General features: G+C 42.8%; 1 protein-coding gene and 1 long non-coding RNA gene across 3 annotated transcripts; one reads left to right on the top strand and one right to left on the bottom strand.

Moving 5' to 3' along the window:
* The first annotated feature begins 230 nt into the window (after positions 1-230).
* On the top strand, positions 231-1,707 carry LOC139574141 (uncharacterized). The gene is made up of 2 exons (XR_011674729.1): positions 231-548; positions 1,242-1,707. It is a non-coding gene; the product is annotated as an uncharacterized lncRNA (long non-coding RNA).
* Positions 1,708-2,979: 1,272 nt separating this feature from the next.
* On the bottom strand, positions 2,980-9,666 carry LOC139574140 (nucleolar and coiled-body phosphoprotein 1-like). Of its 2 annotated transcripts, XM_071398344.1 has the most exons (19): positions 9,228-9,666; positions 8,820-8,881; positions 8,597-8,724; positions 8,338-8,471; positions 8,036-8,212; positions 7,726-7,923; positions 7,468-7,632; positions 7,173-7,343; positions 6,886-7,077; positions 6,590-6,766; positions 6,302-6,493; positions 6,015-6,206; positions 5,558-5,896; positions 5,368-5,458; positions 5,173-5,246; positions 4,815-5,031; positions 3,550-4,296; positions 3,330-3,436; positions 2,980-3,146 (listed from the first exon to the last, which is right to left on the bottom strand). In XM_071398344.1, the coding sequence occupies exons 1-19, from the start codon at positions 9,339-9,341 to the stop codon at positions 3,120-3,122; spliced, it is 3,504 nt and encodes a 1,167-aa protein (XP_071254445.1). In that variant the 5' UTR covers positions 9,342-9,666; the 3' UTR covers positions 2,980-3,119. The 2 variants fall into 2 exon arrangements, with proteins under 2 accessions (XP_071254445.1, XP_071254446.1); XM_071398345.1 differs by lacking the exon at positions 6,590-6,766.
* Between the last annotated feature and the right edge of the window lie 364 nt (positions 9,667-10,030).

The raw sequence follows: 10,030 nt of genomic DNA, 5'->3' as shown, positions 1-10,030 counted from the left end.
CTGCATTTCCTCAAGTCATGCAAGAAATCAAGACTGGTTGGTTTCTTCTTTGAATTTGGATGGCCTTTGTATAGAGGAAGGCCATCAAAATGGATTTGGAGGGACACTGACTCAGACAACCTTGTATGAACAGATGTTGTAAGGTGGGACGTTACGTTAGCTAGTCTAACGTTAGTGTCCGTCAACTAACTTCAAGTCCCTAATGTTAACCCGGAAGGTATTGACTTATTGACACATGACAGTTCCTAGGATCCATGTCAACGATAACCTTAGCCATACTGTTTGTCATGATATAACATATCAAACAAAAACAAACTTAAACGTACTTTTAATATCTCAACGTACATGAATTTTTAGGTAACATCAACTCACCGTGGCTTTCTACTGAGACCACAGAGACGCCGACTGGGTTTTAATAGAGACAGATGCGTAAGCAAGGTGATCCAGATGAGCTGTTCCCCCCAGAGAATTCCACAGGACAACATTTATATGTGTACCACACAGCCGGGAAGGGGCGCCTTTTAATGGTTATTCGCAAACCACAGAGGGTAAGAACATATTTTGTTAATGGTGATTCATGACCTTTTTAGAATTTGGGTGCAGGTCTGCAATGGAAGACAATCTCTGAAATATGTATCGGAACGACTAAGGCTTTACATGAATTTCACATTAAGTCGTACGTTAAGTTTGCACTTCTATATTCGTGGAATCAAGCAGTAAAGGCACTCATACCAGCTGTATACAACACCATCATTCTCGAAAGGTTATGAGTCACCATTAAAAGACGTCCTTTACATGCTGTGTGCTACCACTTATCCCCATATGAATGTCATGATTGGTACAACGTTTTGGACAATTTAATGGGGTGTTTTGACCGGATGAGGTGTTAGCTTGAATTTATGGATTCTTTACCTTGTTCCTCAGGCTCAAGGCTCAGGTATGACAACTAGAAGTATTTTTTTTAGCGATATCTTGTAGTGAGGGAGGGCAGGAGAGGACAGCTCAGGAAAAATTAAGATTTGTCATCGATAGGTGTTGCTTTGTTGTTCAAGCAGGTTCTAACCATAAGTACAAATCACAAACTGAATTGGTATGCGAAGTGTCAAATCAACACTACATATTGTGTATACCATTACCTGTCAATCTTTACATTTCATAGAATATAATGTTGAAGGGTGAAATTCATAAGTAAAACATTGTGATAAGTCTACGGATCTTTAATTGTGGTATTTCTTCGACAGAACTTCTCTCTGCTGTCTGGATCCTGAACGATGTTGACATCACTCACCCTCAAACTCCACTAGCTCATGTGCCCCACAACATTAGTCATGAAACCCTCCGGTCCATCTTCAATACCTTAAGCAATAGACACACAATGATATCCCCATAGACATGTAGGGTGATTTGTGCCCATATTCCGTTTAAATGCATTCCCTGGTTGGCATGAATCTTCAGTTAGAACATTTTACTGACTCATCTCTGATCCAGTTATTCCACCAACGATTGAAAGAAATGTATCTTATAGAAGAAATGTATCATATATATATATTTTTTTAAACTTGTTTAGAACAGTTTATAGTTTCCATTATGAAATGTTAAGGAAGACTTCACAGAAAGTTACACAAGGCCATGTTAAAGGTAGTATTGTTAACTTATACCTAATCTTAATGTGTGTATTGTTGTAAAATAAAGATGCATTTCCTGTCATTTTTGTTCTATATTCACAAACTCTCCTTCACAATGCCCAAGATTAGTGAATGGGTTAAAAGTGAGTATGCAAGCTATGTACTTAAGAACACGCAAAAGTTGTGGAACTTGCCATTACAAAATGTGGAACTTCAATGGGCATTTTCCAGAAAATGTTGAATGGTACAGTTCAACTGTCAAATCTGTGTGGATTATATATTTTTAAATATGGTTTTCAGCAATAGTAGCAGTACTTATTCAATTTATGAGAAGGTGTTACAGCAGGTCGCACGCACGGGTCCGCATGCCGACGTTCCTCCACTGAAGGTCAGACCTCCACCTAGCATAGCAGCTTGCCGCTCAAGAAACGCTAGTGGATGGATGAGCGATCGCTGACCATCTTGCCGCCGGAGGCTCGACCGCGGCAAACCGCTGACTGCGTGCCACCCAAAGAACGCTGGTGGACCGACAGGTCACTGTTAGCTGGGCAGGCCCTGAGAGCTTGTGCCAATATTGCAGGTAACTCCTTCGCTGAGAAATCTTTCAGCCCCAGCAACCGCTCCGCCGCAATCACAATGATTTATATTTCCCTAGACCTCTCCACCTTGGCAGTGCCATTAATTACCATAGCTATAAATGCCACAAAGTCCCTTCTGGAAAGCAATTCATCAAAGCGCTGAAGAAGACACCAACACCAGAAGGAGAAAGTGCTTAAAGACAAGTTTTTGGCACCTCAAACCCACTAACAAAATGGACACAAACTGTGGAAAAATGACTTAATTTTGTGAAAAAGATACAGTAAATACATCTGACCGTGAAACTTAAAAAAAATAAAAATAATCCTAGTAGTATCTCTCATTTTCATAATATGCATTCATTACTAGGGTATAAGGGTTAAACAATGGCTCTGGGCTTCATTACTGTATTGAGGTTCCTCTGATCCTTCCCTCCACTTTGGATCAGCCTTATCCACCATGTGAGGCAAAGCAGCAGACACTGTCGTAAACGTAACATTTCCATAAATCATTCTGTTTTTCGCTGTCACAAGAACATGCAAGAAAACACCGTCATTAAAATGTACAGTAACATAAAAAACAGCTGCAGCACATCACATAGTATGCCATCTTCAAATAGGAAAACAGTTAGAACCTGTACAGGACATGCACTTACAGTTAAAAAAAATAGATAAACAAATAGGGTAAAAAACACTGTTTCCACTTTAGCAAAACAGGAAAAGAGTTAATTTGTTACAGTATACAATGTAAAAAAAAATAAAAAAATAGAACAAATCCCCAGTCGATCTGGTCTGGGGAGACCATTGTGTGGACAGACAGTCTTTACCCGTTATTGCTCCACTGCCATTTAGGTAGAATGCGTCCAGGTCCACATACACTTGAGAGGCCCCTTTAAGATAGTCTTCATCTCTAAAGGCCTTACTTACTCTTAGACGATTGCTTTTTCTGAGAAGAGAATAAAACCCAAAAAATGTACAGCGCTGTTATGTTTGTCAGGTATAGGTATGAGAGCTGAGGCATGCAGTGAGTACTGTAAGCATGCTGGAATGCAAGGTCAAGAAAAAGCATGTGTGTCAATGTCTAGCTATATCTTCTGTGCCTTGATGAAGATGAGGTAAACTTCCTTACCTTTTTAGGTGGGGTCTCTGGAGGGTGCTGTACAGGGATGGAGTCTTGGGCAGGTGTGACTGGCATCTCAGGCACTGCAGTCTCTGAGAGTTTCAGCTTTTTCATCTCTGTAGAGTTTTTATTTATATAAATGTTATTACACAATCATTTTCAGTATAGACTAATATACAATATTTTTTTCATTTTCAGAAACAAGGTTTTCAGAGGAAGAGTCACTCACTTTTCTTCTCTGTTGGAGGATCAGGTGTTACTGTGGTGGATGGAGGTGGTGGTTCCTTGTCAACAGAGTTATCATTCGTTTTCTTCTTCTTCTTCTTTTTATCCTTTTCCAGTTCCATCTTAGTCTCATTCTCCTTTCTTATCTCCTCCTGTTTCTTCTTCGTTCCCTTCTCCTTTTTCGCACCATTCTCCTTAGTCGTCTTCTTCTTTTCCTTCTCTTCTACAGTCTCATTTTTCTTTTCATCAGTTTCCCTTTTCTTCTTTTGGGGTTGTGGTGAATTGTCATCTGCTTTAGTCTTACTGTTCCTATTTTTCCTCTTCGTGGCTGACGGATTTCCATTAGGTGTTGGGGTAGCAGGCATGGTGGGTGGCTGTTTGTCTGCCACGGTCGTAAGGTCGGCAGTATTATTGTTGATCTCTGCTTGGCCTTCAGGGGATGGGGTGGGAGATGTTTTAACTGATGGGGTGGGAGGTGCTGCCTTCTTAGCCTGACTGGACTTGGTTTTACTAGCTTTTGCAGTTGTCTTGGTCTTCCCATTCCCATCTCCCTTTTCAGCTGTAGTCTTGACCTTTTCAGCAGCACTAGACTTTTCCACTGCAGTGCCAGCCTTGAGTTTAGGTGTCTTCGATGCAGCTTTAGCCTTGGGCTTCCTCGGTGCTCTTGTTTTCTTCGCTGCTGCGGCAGGTGAGGTGGGAGCAGGTGGAGCGTTCAGCGCAGTGATGGCGTCCATTTTGGCGATGCTTGTGTCTGTGGACAGAGGTGGGTAGACAGTAAATAAACAACATGGCGCCCTTGGAGACCTACTCTGAACTATCAACACCTGTACTTTATATAAAAGACATCATACAGTTCTGTTTATATTGACTCACAAAGTTATTCCATAAGTAAGTTATTAAAGGGTGATGCTGTGCGTCTTCTGGCTGTTATGACACTTTTGAATCCTCCCCCCGCTCTCTGACTCACAACACCTCTCTTTCCACTCATCTTCCTCCTGCTCTCTTCCTCGGTCTCCCTCCCTCCCTTGCCCTCCTCCTGTTCCACAGTCTCTCTCTCTCTCCCTCCCTCCCTTGCCCTCCTCCTGTTCCACAGTCTCTCTCTCTCTCTCTCTCTCTCTCTCTCTCTCTCTCTCTCTCTCTCTCTCTCTCTCTCTCTCTCTCTCTCTCTCTCTCTCTCTCTCTCTCTCTCTCTCTCTCTCTCACTCACTCACTCACTCACTCACTCACTCACTCACTCACTCTCACTCACTCTCACTCACTCTCACTCACCTGATAGGTCCAGTGCCAGTCTCTTCCACTTCTCCACATCCAGATCTGTGTCGGAGTCCGAGCCAGAGTCGTCTCCCCCTGTAGGAGGAGGACCAAGAACGGTCAGAGGCAGGGCAGCCATGAGAGTCTCAGGGGAGGGCTTCTTCTTTTTGCCTTTAACGGGCGTGTCCCCTGGTTTGTCTTCACCTCTTTTCCTCTTGGCTGATGGAGCTGAGGCCTGAAACAAGGGTTGGTAAGACGAATTCAGTTATGCAGAATGATCTAGCTAACAAGCACTTAGGGAATATGGTTCCCAATGACCATATACGGATGAGAAAATAAGTCAATGCAATTTAATACACAGAGTTAGTATCTGTACTTGTGCTTTCTTCGATGAGGTTGCTTTCTTGTCTTTTGCAGCCACCCTCTTTCCTTTATTTGTGGCTGGAGCAACTACATACAATAAAAAAAGAGACATAAAACATACAGTAATGAAGACCATCAATGCAGAACACACACAGGGCCACATTGAGGAATTTGCCCCAAAATCCTGCACCATGACACCAGTACATACCAGCAGGTGTTGCTTTAACAGCTGGAGTTTCCTCAACTGAGGAGTCTCCACTGCGGCCGCTCTTCTTCTCAATGGCTTTAGCTGCGGGTGACTGGTGAAGGAATATCAAAAGGTTAGAACGAGGTTAATCGTGACGGACATCTCATAGCATAGCTCCTGGTTTGAACAGGAAGAGGTATATTGATCTTACAGTAAGACTGCTCAGCAGTAGGAGTAGGTCCTTAGAAGCAGGTTTATTTCCCTCCCCCCCCCTCTGGGCCTTCTTAGCCGAAGCAGGGGTCTTAAGTTGAACCTCGGCATGCTTCGCGGGGGCTTCATCTGGGATGTCTGATGGCGAGTCACTGCTGTCATTGGACGACTCTGGTGCTGTACTTGTAGGTGTGACAGTGGGTGTTGCCTGGGCCTTGCTTGGGGTAGCAGCAACCACTGGCTTAGCTGGAGTGGCTTTCGTCTTGGCTTTCGACGTTGCTTTCAGTTTGGCTCGTTTCGCTGGCGTCACTGGTGTCGTTTGTGGGTTCGAGGTTGTCGTCTACAGCAGCGTGAAGATGAATAAAATGAGACCCTAACGTTCATAGACAGTATTGAGGAAAAATATTAGGGACAGACTATTAATGTATACCAGCAACATATTCACTTTTAAAACTCACCGTTGCTGGACTGTCCTCTTCGCTGTCTGATGATGAATCAATGCTGTCACTGGACTCCTTACTAGCGGGGGTCTTGCTTGGAGTGGCAGCAACCACTGGTTTAACTCGAGTTCTCGGAGGGGCTTTCGTCCTTGCTGTTGATGTTGGTTTTGATTGCTTCACTGGTGTATCTTTCGGTGTTGCAGTTGTTGTCTGAATCAGTGTTAAGACAGATACTTATGATGAAATATCTGAAGAAAACCTCCAGATTATTCCATACTCTACAGGAATAGACTAATACAACTCACCGTTGCTGGACTCTCCTCGTTGCTGTCTGATGATGAATCAATGCTGTCACTGGACTCCTTACTAGCTGGGGTCTTGCTTGGAGTGGCAGCAACCACTGGTTTAACTCGAGTTCTCGGAGGGGCTTTCGTCCTTGCTGTTGATGTTGGTTTTGATTGCTTCACTGGTGTATCTTTCGGTGTTGCAGCTGTTGTCTGAATCAGTGTTAAGACAGATACTTATGATGAAATATCTGAAGAAAACCTCCAGATTATTCCATACTCTACAGGAATGTACTAATACCAACTCACTGTTGCTAGACTCTCCTCGTTGCTGTCTGATGAATCACTGCTGTCACTAGATGACTCTACTGTTGTAGTCTTGGCTGTGACAGTGGCTGTTGCCTTAGGCTTGCTTGGAGTGGCAACAGTCGCTGCTCTAGCCGGGGTAGCATTTTTAGCGGGTTTCGCCGGTGTTGTGGCTGTTTCCTGAATCCGTTTGATATGAAGATAATATTCAACCCGTTGTTTCATTTGAGAGGGTAAGACAATATAAGATCATTCTACAGGACTAAAATAAATGTTTTAGTAAAAAAAAAAAAAATCACCGTTGCTGGACTGTCCTCTTCGCTGTCTGATGATGAATCAATGCTGTCACTGGACTCCTTACTAGCTGGGGTCTTGCTTGGAGTGGCAGCAACCACTGGTTTAACTCGAGTTCTCGGAGGGGCTTTCGTCTTGACTGTTGATGTTGCTTTCTGTTGCGCCACTGGTGTAGCTTTCGGCGTGGCAGCTGTTGTCTGAATCAGTGTTAAGACAGATATTTATGATGAAATATCTGAAGAGAACATCCAGATGATTCCATACTCTACAGGAATGGACTAATACAACTCACCGTTGCTGGACTCTCCTCGTTGCTGTCTGATGAAAAATCAATGCTGTCACTGGACTCCTTACTAGCCGAGGTCTTGTTTGGGGTAGCAGCAACCACTGGTTTAACTGGGGTGGCTTTCATCTTGGCTGTTGGTGTTGCTGTCTGTTGCTTCACTGGCGCTGTCTGTGTTTTCTAAATTGTGTAATATAAAGAAAATGTTCAACCCTGTGTTTATCATGCGAGAATATGAACAGACACTTATACAGAAATGATTTGGGTTATTTCAAGTCTTAAAAAAAAAAAAAAAAAACCTCACCACTGTTGGACCTTCCTCTTCACTTTCTGACGATGAATCACAGCTGTCACTGGAAGTCTCTGGCGCTGTAGTCTTCGATTTGGTTGTTGGCTTGGCCGTTGATGTTGTTCTACTAATTGGTGTTACTGGTTTTGCAGGTGTTGCTTTTGGTGTTGTGGGTGTTTTCTACATTGGTGTAAAAAGAGGCAAATAAAACAATTCAGGGTTTAATTTCTGAATGTAACATATCATGTATCCACACTCCAGAGGTAAACTCACCACCGCTGGACTCTCCTCATCGCTATCTGACGATTCACTACTGCAGCTGGATGAGTCGGATGCTGTAGATGTAGGCGTGGCAGTTGTTGCCTTGGCCTTGCTTGGAGTAGCAACAATCACTGCTTTAGTTGGAGTAGCTTTCGTCTTGGCTGTTGGTTTACTGATTGGCGTCACTGGTGTTGGCGTCCTTGGTGTTTTCTGAATCAATGTCGAGACAATTAGAGATGTGACACAATCTTTACACAAAGGGTTTTATTTGTGAATGTAAAGAAAGGTTTAGAATATTCTACAAAGGAATAGATTAACTCACCACTGTTGTTGCCTCTTTCCTGTCTGAAGACGTATCAGTGGTATTGCTGGAGGCCCCAGATTTAGGCGTGGAAGTGGTTGTTAACTTGGCCTTGGTTGGGGTCGATGGCGTGACCTCTGACTCGGCCATGATCTTTGCAGCTGGAACATGATAGGCTTTGGGCGTTGCAGGGCTTTTCTGTAAACAGCAGAGGAGAGGAAGACTCCATCAGTGACAACAGGGAGAAGAAGAGTTTATATTTGATTTGTAATCATGTCTCTCTATTGGTGTTCACCAGTATGTTTACATCTGTGCTTGCTTACTTGTGGCGGTGGCTCCTCACTCTCAGAGTCCTCTGAGCTGTCTGTCCCCTTCCCTCCAAGAGTCGTCTGCACTGCAGTCTTGGCCTTAGTTGGGCTGGCCTTAGCTGAGCTCTGAGGCTTTGGGGTCTGGGAGGCTGGAAAGACAAGAGCAAGGAAGAAGACATGCATGATATTCAGATTTAAACCACAACCAAACTACTAATTTCTTGGTTGTTGTTTACATTGGTCTCCTACACGTTTACTGAAAAAAAGGCTGTACCTTTAACAGGTGTTGCTTCTTCCTCTTCTGAACTCGAGCTCTCTGTGCTACTTTCAGGGTCTGCTTGGCGGTTCTTTTTTAACTCAGAACAATCCGGTTCTGTTCCCGTCTTTGTACTCTTGGAAGCACTGAAGAACACAGTTGAATGTCAAAATCAACCCAATGCAATGACGTCAGTTAATCAGGCCATTATTTTGAGAAAACCTATAGGCTAGCTACTCACTCTCCAAACCATTTATTGTAGATGTCCAGTAGTGAAGTTGACAAGGCTTCTGGTTCTCCGTCCTAGACAAAATATTAAGAGAAGCAAAATCAGACAAAGGGAAATCTAGCAAGCTACATAACAAACATTCAATGTATTAGTGTAGTCTCCAAGTATAGTCTACAGTCTCAACCAAGAGGTCTGGGCCTCCATGGCACAGTAGTGCAGGGCCCATAGGTAGACTCTTGTTCAAGCGCGCTCTGGCTGTTCGATAACTACACTGTTACAACTATGTTATTACATTGTAACAACGACACCGTTATGGAAGCACAAATCTGCAACAATATGTCGCGAAGTTTCCATTAATGGAGTGATAACTAACGTTACATGTTACAATGTACGACGTATGAAACAAATAGATGTAGCGACCTTCACATGCTTTCCGAGTTCTTCTGCCGCTTTCTGGAAGCCGTTTTCCTTCAAATGTCGGTAGATCAAATGGGTCAATTGATGACTTGACCCATGCTTCTTCTTTGGAGACATATTCCCGACGTTAACACAAACACAACTAAATAACAGAAATGATAACGAATTGAATCAACTTGGCCACATCAGTGTGCAACGCTTTCGTTCTTCACATCGTGCATGGTAAGCGTTTTAACTTTGACCCATGCCTGTATTTCCGGCGAAGTCGTTGTGCATAACGGGAATTGTAGTGCGGCGTCAACTACTCTACTCACTCTATATTCCTAGACGAGTCCACCTAGCGGCCTACGTATGATAAGGCTAATCTTTTACAATAAAAAGTATCACTCCACTGTTAGTTTTTTTTAATCACTTTGGTGCAATTTTCGCAAGTTTGTGGTACATTTTAAGCACACATCTTAACAGATGATCAAAATGGCTTGTTTCAAAACTCGAAGCACATTTTCAATTGACTGAGTACAAACAAATCCACAGTCACTTGTTCACTGCACCAAATCACTCTTTCAATTTGGATACAAATATTTGCTTTTCAAAATGCATTATTCACTTAACTTTTGGTATGATTTGTCAACAATACAAACTAACTATCACTTAATCAAACTGCTCAAAACTAATAACCACTGAACCAAAATGATGTAGTGCCTAGTTAACATAGAGTTTGATAACTGCTGAACACTATTTTATTAAATGTTTTACCTCATAAATGTATCAATTTAACATCAACTTAGTTTGGAACGTAAAACCAA

This window comes from Salvelinus alpinus, chromosome 4 (genome assembly GCF_045679555.1).
Source record: "Salvelinus alpinus chromosome 4, SLU_Salpinus.1, whole genome shotgun sequence".
In the NCBI taxonomy this organism is placed as follows: domain Eukaryota; kingdom Metazoa; phylum Chordata; class Actinopteri; order Salmoniformes; family Salmonidae; genus Salvelinus; species Salvelinus alpinus.
Note: the sequence above shows the minus strand (reverse complement) of the source record. Positions and strands in the feature narration are given on the sequence as shown.

Excerpts from the sequence above, each read along its gene's own strand:
- LOC139574140 (XM_071398344.1), bottom strand. The coding sequence starts at position 9,341 with ATGTCTCCAAAGAAGAAGCATGGGTCAAGTCATCAATTGACCCATTTG. Across the intron at positions 5,032-5,172 it reads CCTCATCGAAGAAAGCACAA|GCCTCAGCTCCATCAGCCAA; the intron begins GTACAGATACTA and ends CCCTTGTTTCAG. Across the intron at positions 3,147-3,329 it reads CAGAGACCCCACCTAAAAAG|AAAAAGCAATCGTCTAAGAG; the intron begins GTAAGGAAGTTT and ends TTCTCTTCTCAG.